Genomic DNA, 17,989 nt, shown 5'->3' with positions numbered 1-17,989 from the left:
ATGCCGAAAAGGCTGTATATCTGTTGTGAAGAAAAACATAGTAAAATTATGCTCTCCGCAAGGCAAAATCTGATAAGCCGAATTGAAAACCTCGCAGTAAAATCTATTTTGCTGCCGAGTCCGCATTGTCTTGACTGCCTCATGAAATTTTAGGTCAGTGTGTGAAGTTTTTTCATTTTTAGAAACACGATTCGAAACTTGCAAATAAATTGTGTCAGATTTATCTGCTTGAAATGAACGAAAAACTTGCCGAGAATATTATGATAAAAGTTTCAGAAATACAACATTACATATGCAATGAAAACAAAAATCATTCGGTTTTCATCTCGCGTATTCGGTTTTCATATCGCGAAAAAATGAACAGACCTGACATCACTTTTCAAGGATATTGAACGAAAAGTTAAGTTAATCATAGTTAATCTCATAGTTACTTGTTACTTGTACTTGTTTTTGCAACTAAAGCACATGGGCTCACCAAAATAATACTTACAGTGCGTATCACAAATGTCGGGTTCATAAATGACTTAACTTTATTGTTGTTTAAGTCAACTAGTTTGATAAAAATAATAACAACTATTTTGATAAAAATAAAAACAAAAATTTTTCTTTTCAATATTTACATGTTTATATTTCCTTTTATTTAGGTAAAATAAATCATTACGTTGGGTGACCAATTTTCCTTTCAACTCACTGTTGCCCTCGATGCCATATTGGAAATATTGAAGTAAAATTCATTTCAAGATTTTTCAGCTAATTGAAACATCAATATGATTAAAATCGTCTGAAAATGTGTATGAATGTTTGATAACTTTCTAATATATATTTTAAACACTCTCCCGGTCATATTCATTGAAAAGAATAGATTGTTATTTTCATAGAAATTGATGTGCAATCATCAAAACAAGGCGTACGAAGACATGTTTCACCATAAAAATGCAGTTCGTTGTCGATTTTCTATTTACTAAATCATAAAAGATCATTTCTACAATATGTAGTATTATCATTTATTTATGTGCAGAATATTTTTAAAGTTCCATGTTTGTGTTACGGGCAGTTGGATTGAAAATCAAATGTGAAACTTATTCATTAGAAATTATGTTTGCTATGTATTTGTAAACATCAATTCCATTCTTGTTTACATTACGTAGTAGTTCCCATGAGTTTAACAATTGTTTTTTCGCTGATTTAATTGCTGCATTTGTAATGAGATCGATGCATGAGTTTTTGTATCAGTTGCACAATAATTGTTCGTGACAACGGATGAAACTTAAAGATATGTTGCACAACACAGAAAAATTGCGCTTTTTTCATAACACAACAGTTACTACAATAGTGATATGAACTAGTTTGATAAATTGCACAATCTGTAGAAAAAAACAGGACAGCAACTTAACTTGCTACTTGGGATGTTGATATGAAATTTTGAACACATTTCACCCTGTAGCTTCGTAACCGGAGGTAGGATCCGGATGAAATTCAATAGCAGTATGTAGAGCTAAGAATTTGGAATTCCGTACGGTCATCACTGTAAAAATTAAATGAGCTCTGCTTTGATTTTTTTAACTGGTGCTTCCGGAACCGGGAAGTGTGGTTATAACTTATTTGATTTTTTTCCTCGGTATCCGCAATGGCGTGCAACTGGTACGTATGCGACTGCATATAACCATTCCATCTTATGTAATTTGTGGTCAGGGTGGAGGCCTCCTTGTAAATCACTGGTTACTTATGAGAATCAGCTGATACCATGTCAGTTTTGTGAAAAACCTGCGCACTAAAACTGCAAAAAGGACATCTTCAACCAAAGACAAGGACAACCGTTCAGCAACAGGAACTAGTGAACCCAGTACTTCTGCTTCAAAAACACTTTCAGCATCAAATTTGCAATCAATGTACAAGGCGCATCTACAGCAAGTAGCAACGAGACCAAGACTGCGAATAACAAAAAAACGAAAGCAAAACGGAAACCACCCACAACACCGACGATGCGACAATGGATGATAACATGAGCCACGGATAAAGTGCCCCTCAATTCTCGCTAGATAAAAAAGGAAGCTCCTCATCCCCAAAGAAGAGGCTGACAACGAGATTCAACAATAAAAAATTATGTATATCTAACAAAAGTATGGCTCAATCGGCCACGTAAAGGTTGTACGAGAATAGGCCTGAATGAAAATTTAATTTCAAAAAAGTGGATCAGTGGCCTTTCATATGAATCTTTGATTGTGCATAGCACGTAGTTTTTCAATGTGTAAGCTGCATTGATCCCTGCATGCTAATAAATATCGACGCCGGTCACATCCGAATACAGGTTTTGCAATGAAAAAATCGTTTGAATTCATCTTTTTTTTGCAAGGACAGGACAAAAAAAATATTCGTTTCTAGTGTTCCTCAACGCCTCTACCTGTAAATAAACAAACATTTAGAAACATTCACGAAGAGTAGATAGTTTTTTATTTGATTTATTCTTTGAAATTTGATTTGATCAAATTTCGGAAAAGAGCATGTAGGTTACAAAACAATCAGTAAAATTTTGTGTTGCCGATATAATTCGGCATTTCATTGTGCCGAGCTCGTGAATCGGGTTTATGTGTGTGAATCATAAAATAAACTTCAGAATTCTAGATAATATGCTACTATTTATAGCCTATTTTTCAAATTCAAATCTATTGATCAGTGAGTTTGAAAATTACATTTTCAATGTCATCGTGATCGGTCGTGTCTCGTATACAAATCTGTAGTTTTGTTTTTTTCAATCTACTACATTTCTTTACAATTGAATTATGCTTTGTTTACATTTCAGCTTGGCTAATTGATTGACAACGTCGACCTAAGGGAAACGACACTACACAACCATGGGTTCGCTGTTTCGCAGCGAAGAGATGACCTTGTGTCAACTCTTCCTACAAAGTGAAGCTGCGTACGCTTGCGTTTCGGAACTGGGAGAACTTGGATTGGTTCAATTTCGAGATGTGAGTAGCTCTGTCGTGTTGTGTTAATATTCATCTAACTCGTTGACTAATTATTTCATCGCCACACAGCTCAATCCGGATGTGAACGCCTTCCAGCGAAAATTTGTGAACGAGGTGCGCCGGTGTGACGAAATGGAACGTAAGTTACGCTACTTGGAGAAGGAGATCAAGAAGGATGGCATTCCGATGCTGGATACTGGCGAAAGCCCGGAAGCTCCCCAACCGAGGGAAATGATCGATCTTGAGGCTACCTTCGAGAAGCTGGAGAACGAGTTGCGCGAGGTTAACCAGAACGCCGAGGCGCTCAAGCGCAACTTTCTGGAGCTGACCGAGCTGAAGCACATTCTACGTAAGACTCAAGTTTTCTTCGACGAGGTAAGTCGGATCGTTACCTTGGTAGTTTTGTTATCGATTGAATACCCGTCCTTGTATATAAAAATGAACCGATTGTACGTGTGATTTCTGAAAAAAACAAGTCATTTATCATTGATTTTCCACCTCGATTGTGTTAGTCGACTTATATTCATTTATTATTTCGCTACAAAAAAACAAGTACAACCATTATTTAAACAAATTTTTGTAAAAAGTACAATCCGTGCGAAAATACGATTCTCTGAGACGTTATAATGCATGCCATTTTTATGTTTGAGTATTAACACGTTTGAGAAATGGTTGTTTTCTACTTAAAATCGAACGACTTTGGAAAAACTGTACAGAAACAATGACTAGAAGTGGAAAGCAATCATTTACAATAGATGAAACGAACTAATAATTCTGATTTCTAATACTGAAATATGTGAAATGCTTTTCCTAACGCTATAATAATCATATATGATATTTTAATCCATAACAATAATATCGATATATCTACTTACCCTCGCTGCTGAGTTGCCTGACGATTGCCTGCGAATGTTTGCACGTGGTTAAAGTATATTTAAGCAACACAAACCGAGCGATTAACACTTTGAACTAACACTGAGCTATAAATAATAAAAAAAATGACGGTCCATGCACATTCCCATAACAAGACAACTTAAAAAAGGTAGTGTATTGTGTACTGTCCCTTTGGAAAGACCGCTATTCGTCCAGGTAAATCATTCAATCATCGTCAACCGACACATTGACACATCCGTGAGGTTGGATTACTGTCCATCTGGCAGTTACTGTTCCATCATTTGTACATTGAAAAGAAGGTGTTTCATGAATCATAGCGCTTTTAAGTTCGCTGCCGTTTTGTTATCACCTCCTCGAGTTTGTGTTAGATGATGCGGAGATGCCGATCAGTCTCCCTAGTTTGTGTTTATTTTTCGTCTTGTTTTCTGTTTGTTCAGTCATTTTAGCGCTCGCTTGTTAAACGGAGGATGTTATTTATTGGGTTGCAATTATCATTTTATCAGTGTCGTGTTAATTGTTCTACGCACAGGTGTTATAGTATGTCTTGTCCTGTCAGGTTAAGTTAAGTGGGCGATGATTTTGATTTGTTGTGGAACAATCTGTCTCGTCGGCGTCTTGGATGTGGGGCGTGGGAAAAAAACGTGTTTCTGATATTTTGAATCCCCTTTGCCTATGGTAAACAATATGTTCATATGTTGTACAAATAATTGTTGACAATAACAAATGGTCCTAATTATTGAGTTTTTTTCACGGATTTCTTAGTATTCAGAAACTTTATCAATTTATTTAAGATTTTCTTAAAAGTTTTCTATCTCGGAGTCCTCAAATATTAGATTTCAAAAATTTCCCCTAAAGTCTAGAGAACTTGCCAGATGGTGGACTTGTTGCACTAACATGGTGGATTGGATCTTTTCCATCTTCAACATTTCTGATCCTCTAAAGAGTTTTTTAATGACCACAGTTGAAGTTGAAATGTTTTCCATGTTGTTGACTGCGGAATGACCGCTCTTCTCAGCGATCGTATCTTTCAATGGCTATTTTTTTCGATGAGATAATCTCTATTTTACAGTGCAGCTGAAGAACTATCAAACATAAAAGAGATTCTCCAAATGTAATTAGAGGCATTTGCAATGTGCGGAGCTTGATGAACTTCTGATCATTTGTTTGGATCGAGAATGCCCCTTCATCGAAACCAAATGAAACTTTCTTTTTAATGATGGATTTTTCACTTGCTCCTTTGCCATGTAACAACAAAACACTAAGGCTAAACAGAATCAAATTCAACTTGACAACTTGAATGATCATACGAAATAACACGAAAGAGAGTGCGAAACAGTGCTAATAAAAGTCATTTTCATTTATTCAGAATAGACGAAAATAAAAAATATATGCTTTCAGCTCCGCTTCTAAATTTTCAGAACCAGATTCATGTCCATTCAACGATAAAAGTGGAACAGAAGTTTCGAAACTGTGTTCTTTCTTACTATTTCAGTGAAAATCGTATACTGCGCAGAAAATCGTATACGTCGAAAATATAGGTAGCTTCGAGAATCGATAAGGCCCGAAAACAATACACAATGATTTTTACCTGTTGGTATTTACGGTAGTTTTTAGTTTTCAAAAAGGTTCTAGAGTGAAATAGTTTTAATTTATCATATTTAGGTTCTCTTTATAGTCAAGCTTCACAGAAAATATCGAAGAAAGAATGATGATTTGAATTAGACTGAATTTCCATATGATATTTTGGTTTCGTGTTGTCGTAGAGATACGAGAGACGTTACCATTGATACTCTCTTTGGAAATACTAAAATGTTTCGTCTTTCTTCGTTTGTTTTGGACGCGATCATTGACGAATGAATAGTAAAAAACAATTATGAGTGAATTTTTTTTTCGAACGACGACGAGTCATCTTCCATAAAGGATTAGAATGGATATTAGCTATGGCAATCGCTCTAAGTAAAGGATGTGATCGTTTAATCTTAACTTTTTTCATACAATCTTCGACGTCTCAGTAATTTGAAAGTTTGGATATTGAAATCACGATAATACTTGTTAAACGTGAATGAACTATTGTCCGAAAAACCGATAAACCAATTGGTATACACACTTGAATTGAACTATCAATTTCATCTGTTCAAATCTCGGTAGGAAACTTTTTCAGTAAAAATAACGTTTCATCACAGCAGCGGTACCTTGAGGTACTGCTGTCATCAAAGGTTTATTTGTGCTGATATATCTGTAGAATGAAAATGTTCGGTAGTTCGACTGTTCAAAACTCGTCAAAAAATGCAAATTTACCGAACTTTACCGAAGTTTAGTGTGTATATTCTAATCTCACATGTCTTTACCCGATGAAGTATAGAGGTGCAAAATATGTATTTAGACGGAATTTTGAGATGTGTACCATCACATCCCGAATGGTTTATTTGGGAGACCCTTTTTATTCATTTGAGAAAGTCTGAAGGAATCGAGTCCTGCATCATATGGTAGGGGAGACCGGGGCTAAACCGAACAATTTTTGGAAATCGTAAAAAAACATCCATTGCAATTAAGTTTTTACTCAAGTTATGCATACCTTTGTGAAACTTCAACCTTCAGCAACAATTCCCAAATTGGTATTTGGGAATATATGCATTAGCTATCGCATCAAGTCGCAATGAAGTGACCAATCAAAAATCAAAGACATCATATTAACAAGATATCCAGCTCTCACATTTTTCCAACAAATCATTGGCAACATCCTTTTTTGCGAGCATGGCGCCATCAGGCGAGTCCGCATCGAATCTCGTACATAGAAATAGAGGAGAGAAATGCCAAAATTGACATGATGTGTTGAATGTGTTGCCGTGCGATGGCATTACTGAACTGAAGATTGATTTCACTCCAAGCTGACAGAGTCTGCCAAAATCTAATATTTCAGGAACCGCGGGCTAAACCGGACTAAAAAGTTTCACACAAAAATTAAGAACGAATACAGAAGGGCGCAAAATCTCAAGATAAGTGTATCAATACCGTAATAAGGGCGAAGAAAATGAAACCATGTTCGAATGGATTCTTTGTAGGTTTCAACTTTTCGTGAGACATAATCGTGCTCGTCGAAAATATAGGTACTGTTTCGAAACTTGACGCCCTGCTGTACCAAATAATTAATTCCGAAACTGTCTTGGGCTTTTTTGAAGAAAATTTGATTGTTTCGCTACATATAATGTTCGTTTGCTTACATTTTTAGAAAATCCTAGTTTTAACAAGTAATAAAAAATAGAACTGAATTATAGATATCAATCTTAAGATATATTTCGAGAATACGTTCGGAGCTTCAAGTCGAAAATTATGTGTCCAGTTCAGCCCCACTTTTTTGTCCGGATTAGCTCCGCACAGAAAATTCTTTTGTGAGATGCAATAATAATTATACCACGTAATCGAAAGCTCTCAATAATCACTTTTAAAAGCAGTAATAAGACCGTCGTACAAAAATCAAACGTGGGGAACGTGACACTTGAGCCAACAAGCTCTGATTCTGAATTGACTCAGCGTCATCCAACTAACTGACGTTTGTCGGTCACATAACAGCGCGTTTACAAAGTCAATTCATGGATCGAATAATTGCTGGTTTGTAAGATATTTAAGCTGTCCGATTTAACCTCGTGTCCGGTTTAGCCCCTTTATTTAGACATTACAAACGGAATGAAATATTGTGTAAAATTCACATTAAAATACATGTGAAATTATTCTATATAGGCATTACATGGCTTGAAATTTAACGGAACATAGAAACAAAATATTGGTAATGACTGCGTCTTGAACCGAACTTTATTAGATCTAAAAGTGCGTACGTTAATCAACTGAGCAACCGAGTCGCATCGGTTCAAAAGTCTCCAAACTGACAAAGAAAGCAACACTTTTTCCTAATTACGATTTTATTCATCAATGTATTCTCCTTGTACAACAATGCAAGTGTTCCAGCGGCGGCCAATATTTCCACAGCACTTTTGTGTAGTAGAAAGCTTTTTTTTTTAACTTGAGAACAGTCGAACAGATAGTCGTTGGGAGCTAATTCTGGTCAATATGGAGCAGTGGCGTCTCGTGGCAAAATTTACGGGTTGTGCACTGATTATATCAGATGTAACAGTTCGTTGTAAGTGAAAACTAAAAGTTTAGAAGTTGATATTCGCTTGGGTTTCGAATGAATTATCGATATACTTTTGGATGGGTGGGATTTTTATTATGCTTATTTCGTATCATCGATACAATAGAAAAAAATCCGTACGCTGCACTTCGAACAAATCTGTCAATGATGTCATCATTAAAACCGCTTCGATGTCATCATTAAACCGCTTCGACTGAGACAGCCTAGGATGCCAGGTAATTTTTTCAAATCTGTTCGAATCAAAAATCAGTCTGAGCGAAAAACAGCTCCCACCACTTTTAAACGCTAGGACATTGTTTTTCCAAGCAATTTGAAGACTTTTAGGAGCTCGTTGTTAGTCTGATTGATTTCAAAAATCTGTGTGTCATTTTTCAAATCTGTGCAGCATATTCAGAAACTCAGATTAATCTGTGAACATGGTATCAGCCACTGAAGCTCCCAACCTGAAGATGTGCATACAAGTTTTCACAGAGCCAAATGTGACAGAGAGAACATTAAAGTTCAGAGCTGAGCTAAATAATTCTCTCCCGGCTTGAATCTGTGCAGTAACTTATGTGCACGGAAAAGAGATACTGCGACAAGAGATACTTGAAATTTTAAGTTGCATGCATATGAGATGTGTATAAATACACGCAATTTGATCTAATAAATAGAGAATCTAAAAAGTAATAGAATGCAGACGGGGATGCAGTTAATTCTTTCAATTAGACCGGTTGTGCAGTGCACGAGGTGCACATAAGGACGAGACGCCACTGACATGGAGAATGCGGTAACAATTCAAATGTAGCCATCGTAACGATTAGTTGTTTTTGATCGCTATGAAAATATGCGGCATTAACTTTGAAAACAGTTTTTTCGTATTCAAATGCTAATACAAAATTATGAATAACACATGGGTTGAAAAGTCCCGAGCCTAACAAAGAGAGCACGAATTTTTGGTTCAAAATTAACGTTATTCATCAACGTAATTTCCATCAAGAGCAACGCAATCATTCCAGCGCCGCTCTAACATTTCAATGCCACTTTTGCAGATCGATTTATATTTTGCATCAAAATAGGCCTCAGTTTGAGCGATAACATTTTCATTCGTGCGATTTTTTACCGGCGAGCGTTTTTTCAGGTCTGCGAACAGCCATTAGTCGCTGGAAGCCAAATCTGGCGTGGGAGCGCTTTTTTACGTTTAAACAAAGCCAAACACTGCTCAGAATCGTCAACACATTCTCGTTTTTGGTCAACACTTTCCAATCCAATGCTTTGCTTGAACGGTATTTATTCCCATCAAGAAACAATGTAAAATTAAAACAAGAAATTGTTTTTCATCCACTGCACAATAACAATAATACACTAATTAAAAGAATATCAGGAAAACTGAAAAAATGTGACTGCAATAAAACTAGCGCCATCTATGTGTTAGGCCTGGGACTTTTCAGCCCATGTTTTACATTACAATATCAGCTATCCTCTGCAACTAGACATTTCGACTTTTCATATCGATAAAATATATTTTTGAGACGATTCTCGGAACAACAGCCTCATCTCATTTGGGCGACCGGAGTAATGAGTATGATTGCATCATCGGTGTTTGCACGAACACGTTTAAATTTAGCATACCAGTCAATAATGGTTGAATTGCTTGGAGCAGAGTCCGCATAATACTATTTTTTTGCTTGCACAGTATCTATTAATTTCCATTAATAAACAGTTTTTTTTTTATCAGCACATGCGAATTTCTTTTTTCTCCATTGTTTCTAATTTGAAAAAAAAAAATAGATGGTTGAATGCTAGACACGACCGAGCACGATTACAATGAAAAAGAAATAATTGTAGATGCATTAAACTGTGACAAATTATAAACTTACTCTACTTTAAGCGCTTAGATTATTTGCGTATGATAAAATTGACAATTAGATTCTTTCAGAACAATTGATTCTATTCCATTTTGATGCCTTCCACAAATTATTACATTGTGAAGATTTTTAAAAATATCCTTTAAATAAAAGTCAATTATGATGATTTCAAAGTTACTTAAAAGATCATTTTTGGATACGAACAACCTCAAGATATAAACCTTGACAAATGAAACGATTTTATATCATAATGATTATTTTCAAGAAAGAGATCGTACAAAATTATTAATTTGTATGCGATTGTATTGATGCGATTCAAGAGAAGGTTTTATATATTTTGATCGAAAAATGTTAAATCGCTAATCGTGAATCAATAAACTCTGTAAAAGTGTAGTTTTATTAATCATTCGGAAAGTGTCTGAAAATACAATGGCAACAAAATAAGGAAGAAAACATGTTAAACAGTTCGCACAAAATAATTTGTTACTTTCATTGATTTCCACTTTTGCATACTAGAAACCAATGCATACGCAACCAAATGCATAAATTTTGTTTATATTATAACTTGATATTATTAATACATGAACGATCCATTTTTAACTATTCAATTAGGGTACACAATTATTGTTTGGTTCAATAATAGAGTCAGAGGGATTATGCTGAGAGATAGTTCATTGTGTTTAGCCACATTTAATGAAAAAGAAGTATCTATGATTATCATCATAACACAATTTTGTACTGGATCCATTTGCGCGCCACTGTTTTGTTCGTATGTAAATGGAGATTTCAGTATGCACACGACCCTTTGACAAATGGAAGATTTTTAAACGTGCAATATTGAAGCTTTCGAATCAAGTTAAATGATTAAATCCAAATCCATCCACAAATCCAAGATACCGAGATACAAGCGCTTCAAATTAGGTCCGAAAAATCTATCGCAGCTACTTCTGAATTGACCTGTTAGTTACCGGAGAATCAAAATGTCACCGCACACATACAAAAGCGGTTATCCAGCGAGCGAATGTATGTAACTTTCAGTTTTGACATCCACTCACTACTCAAACACCTTTTTCGCTGGCAGCCAGAGGTTAACTGAAGCAGAAATGTGTTCTAGCATATATTTATAGATTCCCTTTTGTGTGATAGTTTATACTGCGCAAATCGGACGAGAGGATGACATCATTGAGGCACTGAGACTGCGACTGTGATTGGTTCGTGAAAACATAGGTCAATTCAAACCAAACCAATTTTTCAATGGTATACTATGGAAATACTGAAACGACATTGCCATACATGTTTAAGTTAAATGTTTCCGAATCGATTGGTTGTTGAATTATATCAATCCATCAACAAATGACTGAGTTATTATCGTTCAAAATTGTGACAGGAAAAAGTTACGCGCCTGTTTTTGAAACTTTTAATTCACATCCGGCTCCGTCTAGTAAAGAGTAAGGCATTTTTAATGTCGTAAATAGCACCACTGGAAGCAAACTAAATTATACACCAATGAATCGAATGTCATAAAATTTTGACAGATGATATCTGGAAGATGTATCAATTAAACTTTAGAGGTATTTTTAATTTGTGACACCATTTGTCCATCAGATCTGAGTTGTTAATTGTTGGCGAATTTAAAAAAAATTCTAGGAAAAGCAATGCTTTTGCTTCTATGCAAGATGTGTGTAGATGTACGCATAAGCATAAGCTTTCAATGTTATGCGAGTGGGATCAAAAAAGTTCACTGATATCTGTCAAATGATGTTGATTCTGTTCATTATGTTAATGTAAAACTCAATTCTTGTAGGGTAAGGGCTCCCTATTTCATCTCAGCTCCAATTTCCATCTCATTCCTTCACTTCATAACTTTGAACATTAATCAAAACTGTGGAACGTTTTAAATCATTTATTCTAGGTTTTGCCACACTTTCCAATTGAAAAAAATAGTTAAAAAACCTTCAACGATCGCTTTTTTCATTTAAAATAAACTCACTTTTTGATTTAGAAACCACTTTCGTCTGAAGTTTCACAATTCATCATGTTCCTGAATATTTACTAATCGGTTCGTCTCGAAACATGATCACTATTTCACATAGTTACACCACTATTCAATGTTGGATGACTTTATAGTTAGTATTGTTCTCTTGCCACTTGTTTATTCAACGATTAAATACTCCTGAAATTTCCTGATAAACAATAAAAGCAATGAAAAATTGCACTTAATTCACTTGTTTGCGCTTTGTTTTCATCTCATTTCGTATCGCAAGGTTGCCAAGTTTTCTCATAATGTTAAATAAAAAAATTTATTTTTTCTTCTGTAAATTATCATCAACAAGTATTTTTTGGTATTCGTGACATTAATTTAATTATATCATTGATATTTATCATCAAATATTTGCACAAAAGATTTCCATTTTAACATGTGATTTGTCCGTTGATTAATAAACTTTTAAAGAAGTACTGTAATGAAATACTAATAGATACTCAGAAAGAAAAGTCTGACGTTTTACTTCTCACTTTTTATGAACCTTTACAAATCTGTATTAAATTTAGAAAATCTATAATCTGATTTAACGAACGCGAACGCAAAAATCTATACAATAAAGATAAATCTGTATGAATTGCATCTCTGGTTCTACGTTTTGTTTTTAGAAGGGCTAATGCCTAAATAGTAACAATTCTTTTTTTGTTTTTTTTTAGGTTCTCCAAATTAACTGCAGAGTAAAATTTTAAATTTGAAACGAAGGGTAATAAAAACGATCAAAAAAATTTTAAACGTCGAACTGATTCCTAGCTGTTTTTTTTAAATATCGTGTGTTGTGCCATAGCTGGCATAAGGCCCTTTTTAACGAAAATTCTGACATTTTGAACCTGAGAGTGTAATAGTGCAATATTTTGGTTTTGATTGATATCGCCATTGCTAATTTATGGGATGAATAAAGGACCAACGATAGGATGCATACAAAACTTTTGAGATGAAATTAGGAGCACAGTAGTAAACATATCAGAAGTGTTTTTAGCTGATTTTTAAATAATTATTTTAATTTCCAAGGAATGTGAATCAATTCCCAATGTGGAGCAAGGCGAATTAAGCAGAAATATGAAGAAAATCGTAGTGATTTTGGTGGCTAAATCAGGTTTTTAAGGTAATGTCCTTACAAATGAGATGAAATAGGGAGCCCTTACCCTATTTCTTTGTCTATGAGATCAATTGACAGTTCGATTAATGATCTGTGTTTTACTTGGAAGTACAACTGTTGAACTGTGTGTGTTGTTCATTCAGTGCGTGCGGTGTATGTGAAATGCGTGACTGTAGTGGAACGAAATTTTATTTCGCTGCTAGCAACTATACTTCTCGAGCGACATTTGTGAAGTGTACAGTAGTAGATTTTAGTAACAACAACAGTCTATCGTCCCACGACAAAAGGGCTTATCTGCAAAAGACAGTTCCTCTTTGTTTACTTTTTCTTTCTTAATGCGTAATTCATCGCATAATTTTCAAGCCAAAACCACAATCTTTCGACTAACTTTGTAAATTAAAATATATCTATATTTGATTTCGTAATAATCGAAAGAGAAAGTAAGCAAAGCGAGGCTCTCTTTTGCAGTTAGGCTCTTTTGTTGTGTGACGATCGAAGTGTTGCACTAACATTCTTGGCTAATCCTTAGCTTATCTACGTTCGGGATTGGTCGGAGTCGGTTAATGAATAAATAAATAAATAAATGATGCCAATCCCATCACGTAGACAATTTTATCTGACCGTCAGTAACTTACGGGTGGTTGTTCAATTGCCTGACAGGAAAACTATTTATTGCAATATTATTACGGCTTTTAGTGTAACCATAAATAATCGTTATTTGTTTTTCTTACATTGCTTTTTTTCACGCTTCGCTATGATTATGAACACAATCGCTTCTCGTTACATTTACATTTACTGGGAAAGTCAAAGTACATCTAGTCTACTTCGCATTCACTGCCAAATGCAAGCTAATAATTCCATTATGATGCGGTAACTAATTTTTCTGAATTCGTTTCCGGTGGCGGTTGGCGGCTGCCGATTCTTATCCGTTATACAAAACGGAACCCGTTCATGCTTTCCCGTCGGTTGTTGTGTTGCATTGAAACATAAATTCGAACAACTAAAAAAAAAACAAAACAAACCTAAAACCAAATCATCCATGTATGCAAACACTCGAGCTACAGGCAGCGCCCGCAATCAGTGTACGTAATAAGTCACGAACCCGCTATCAACAGATGGCGGATTCGCACAGGGAAGAGGAACAGGTTAACCTACTCGGTGAGGAGGGCATTCGAGCTGGTGGTGCCGGGGCACAGGGACAAAACCTAAAACTAGGGTAAATATGAACCACCTTGTTAATTACACTTATTCGTTTCACTTTTTGTTTTTATTTTTTTTTCAAATTGTTGTTCTCTAATCATAAGCGCATTATAACAAGTACAGCGCATTATAACAAGTCGCTAGCAGTTCTTTCGAATATCTAATGGAGCCGGTTCTGATTTATGTAACTCTAATAATGAATTATTTTGTTTTTTGTTTGTTTGTTTGGTTTTTCTTTTGGGTTGATTGTCGATTGGTTTACCTGTACATTGAGTGTAAATGTATATCAAATACAAAACTGCGATTATCTTATTTTCCAAAGTCTGTTTATTTTGCTTTGCTATTCTCTATTGTTTCGAAGAAACGCTATGAACGTTTTCCGGACTTCAATCCTAACTACAGCCGACAGCTCAGGCAAGCTTTTATTTTGCTTTCAGTGAACTTGATTTCTGTATGGATTTTGTTTTTGATTTTAAGCATTTTTGTTTAATGTTTATGCTATGCTACACCGGTATAGAACTCGCTTGAATTTGGCTGCCACCAGAGCATCCTTTGCTGTCCTATACCAGTGTAGCACCGGTGTAAAAATTCGAAAATGATACTTAGTTGGTTTTGTGTGAGAGTGATTTTGTTAACATAATTTTGTGTATTTATTGATATACTAGACCAGATCATGATAGATACCAGCAATGAATGAAAACCTATTAAAGATGCACCCACCAACACAATGCTTCGTTTGTGTTTCATTTGTACGTATTTGTGTTCTACTGCACCTTCATTGTTTTATACTTCACTTTTCGCTTCTTCCGGAGAATAAATATATCTCGTCAACATTGTATGAAAAAAAGAGAAAATAAACATTAAATTATGTATAAATTTAAAACATTAATAAAAAAATGATTATATATTGGATACGAGAATAACAATTCTTTTTGCAATTCTGGAATATTGTGAAGGATCTACTTTTCAGCGCCAGTAACAATTAGACGCAAAAAACCTTTTATTTTGTGCCGTTGGAGCAGTTGTTCGCGTGTGAAGAAACGGCGTTCGACGTCCCGCGGTTTCAATTCATACGGTACCCAATTACCTACCATTCGGATGATTCCTATTGATTCTAAATGTTGACGGATGACTGGCTGATTAATTCCAAGCAGTTTTGCAAGTTCTTTTTTCGTTTGCGACGGCTCTTGATTGAGCAATTCCTCCAATTTTTCATCTTCCAACTTTGGTGGCGCTCGGGTTCGTTTTTCGTCTTCTAAATAAAAATTTGTCACTTTTAAACTGTGCACACGAGTGCCGGCGCGTTCCCTCAGTTAGAGTATGCTCACCATACACTTCCACCAAAATACGATGACTACTCCCCGCAAAAACACTTTATTCGCCACAAAACTCGACACTTTCATAGTAAAAAGAAGTATTGTTGTTTACTATTCAGCTAAATGACACATGCTGATTCTCAAACTGTACGGCAGTAGCTTTCCAACACTTTTTTGGAAGGTAAAACACTGGAATAAAAATCAAATTATGCCATCATTTAAAAAAAAATCATGATTCACATTCTGCTGATGCACTGATGAGCTGAATGCAAAATGTAAAATAATTTATGATTCACATTATTTCCAATATATCCTAATATAGAACCAGATCGATTGTAGATGGGTTTCTCAGGTAGAAAATCAAATGAGGCTATTAGGAAATAAAACTGACTAGTAACCATCAGAGAGACAATTATGAAGCACTCGGCTATTAATGTTACTTTGACTGTTATTTCACGACAAATGGTTAGCACACCTTCATAAAGAAAAGTGCATTGAAATAGTGAATAAGCCGCAGAAAAAAAAAATGCAACACAGTAAAAATAATGAAATTTTTACGCCTTGTAGTTCAATAATAATATCAAATAGATATCAGTTGAACCGGAAATTTGATAGCAAACCAATAACGGTGTAAAACTAAATTGGAATGCATTGACTTTTCAATTAATGGGCCTGTATTTTCAAATTATCTCTTAGTTTTGCTGGTCAAGTATATTGAGAAATAAGATGTGAATTTGGAAAATATGTTTATCTGTGCATGAATGATATGTCACAACAAACGAAGAAGATGATGTGGTGGTGTCTATTGTTTATAGTCTAGCAGGTAGAAATCGTATAAACAGAACGGTTTCGCTGAATTCTAGGAATATTTTGTAAATTTAAATATATTTAATTTAATCGTCGAAAAGAACAGGGCATGGCCAACAATTAAACCATAATAATTTTTCTGTGTTTTCATTCAATGCACATAAGTCTTAAATGCGAATTATCGCAATTTACATAGCGTATATTCATATGACATTTTCTGTCTGGTCGAAGCCCTAGCAACGACGACATTGTGTTAGGTTGGCAATGTCACAATTCCGTTTGTAATTTGTCCACCGAATTTGTACATGGAACATGAAACGTAGGGATGGATTTTATTTTGTATCGTGTAATAGCACTTTTGCTTCACGTCCGTATTGCAGTTTGCGAAGACGTAGTTTTGGTTATGTCATGAAGTGTCAAGTCGGGATGGTTTGTCCGCTGCACTAGTATGGGAAAATCACTCTAAAATTGTTGAAGAGTCCTCGAATAACTGGGATTAAATTATCGAACACCGTGATCCCGAAAAGGTAAATACCTTTTTTGACTCTGCATACATACCAAACAAACATAACACATGGCCTGAAAAGTCCCGGGCCTAATAAAGAGATCACGATGAATAAAATCAACGTAATCTCCATCAATAGCAACGCAATCTTTCCTGCGCCGCTCTAACATTTCAATACCACTTTTGTGAAATGATTTATCTTTTGCCTCAAAATAGGCCTAATTTTCAGCGATAATCTCTTCATTCGTGCGGAATCTCTTACCGGTGAGCATTTTTTCAGGTTTGCGAACAGCTAATAGTCGCTGGGAGCCAAATCTGGCGAATACGGTGGATGTGTGAGCAATTCGAAGTTTATGTAGTTTTGCCATTGTTTTGATTAACTTGTGCGTTGTCTTGATAAAATAAAATATTCACTGTTAATGATATTTCCTTTCTGAAGATAGTCCATAAATATTACACTACGCACATCCTGAAATGCCGAGGCCATAAACTTTCCAGTCGATCGTTGTACTTTCGGGCGCTTTGGACGAGGTTCACCAGTTGCTGTCCACTCAGGTGACGATCGTTTTGATTCCGGAAGTGAAATGATGAATCCATGTTTCATCCATTGTCACTTATCGACGCAAAAACCGTTTGCGACATGGCCAAACACTGCTCTGGTTCATCAACACGTTCTTGTGTTTGGTCAACAGTGAGCAAACACGACACCCACTTTGAACAGAGCTTTCTCATAGTAAAATGCACTATATAGCCAACACGTTCTTTCGATATCTTTACTATGTCACTTCACTTTTCGATCCTTCAAACGATGTTATGGATTTTTTTAATGATTTCTGGTGTTACCGCCTCATTTGGACGTTTACTGCGTTCTGTATCATCGGTGTCTCTACGTTTGAAGTTAGCAAACCAACGTTTTATTGTTATTTCTGATGGAGCGGAGTCTCCATAACACTTTTCGAGCCGTTGCTTCACTAGAACGGGTTTTTTCAGTGAAGCAGTGTAAAATTGAAACACGAAATTGTTTTTTATCCATTGTTCTACAAATAAATGGATAGAATATCATGAAATTTTAGCAGCTGTCTTTCAAAGGTTAGTATCAACTGAAAAAAGGTGACTGCAATGAAGCTTAATCCCGGGACTTTTTAACCAATGTGTTATGTATTAATC

At 35.4% G+C, this 17,989-nt stretch overlaps 1 protein-coding gene across 4 annotated transcripts in view; it reads left to right on the top strand.

Annotated features, from left to right (window-relative positions):
• The window catches only part of LOC131440331 (V-type proton ATPase 116 kDa subunit a 1), a 47,269-nt gene that overhangs the window by 8,171 nt on the left and 21,109 nt on the right, over nucleotides 1–17,989 (top strand). For 2 of the 4 annotated variants that reach the window (XM_058611511.1, XM_058611509.1), the window contains exons 2-3: nucleotides 2,801–2,969; nucleotides 3,039–3,344. In XM_058611511.1, coding sequence (XP_058467494.1) covers nucleotides 2,853–2,969; nucleotides 3,039–3,344 — 423 coding nt within the window. In that variant the 5' untranslated portion in view covers nucleotides 2,801–2,852. Of the gene's footprint in view, nucleotides 1–2,800; nucleotides 2,970–3,038; nucleotides 3,345–14,058; nucleotides 14,211–17,989 lie in introns of all 4 variants that reach the window. The other 2 variants (XM_058611510.1, XM_058611508.1) reach the window with 2 other exon arrangements.

This window comes from Malaya genurostris, chromosome 1 (genome assembly GCF_030247185.1).
Source record: "Malaya genurostris strain Urasoe2022 chromosome 1, Malgen_1.1, whole genome shotgun sequence".
Classification (NCBI taxonomy): Eukaryota; Metazoa; Arthropoda; class Insecta; order Diptera; family Culicidae; genus Malaya; species Malaya genurostris.
This window is presented reverse-complemented; position numbering and strand designations above follow the sequence as displayed.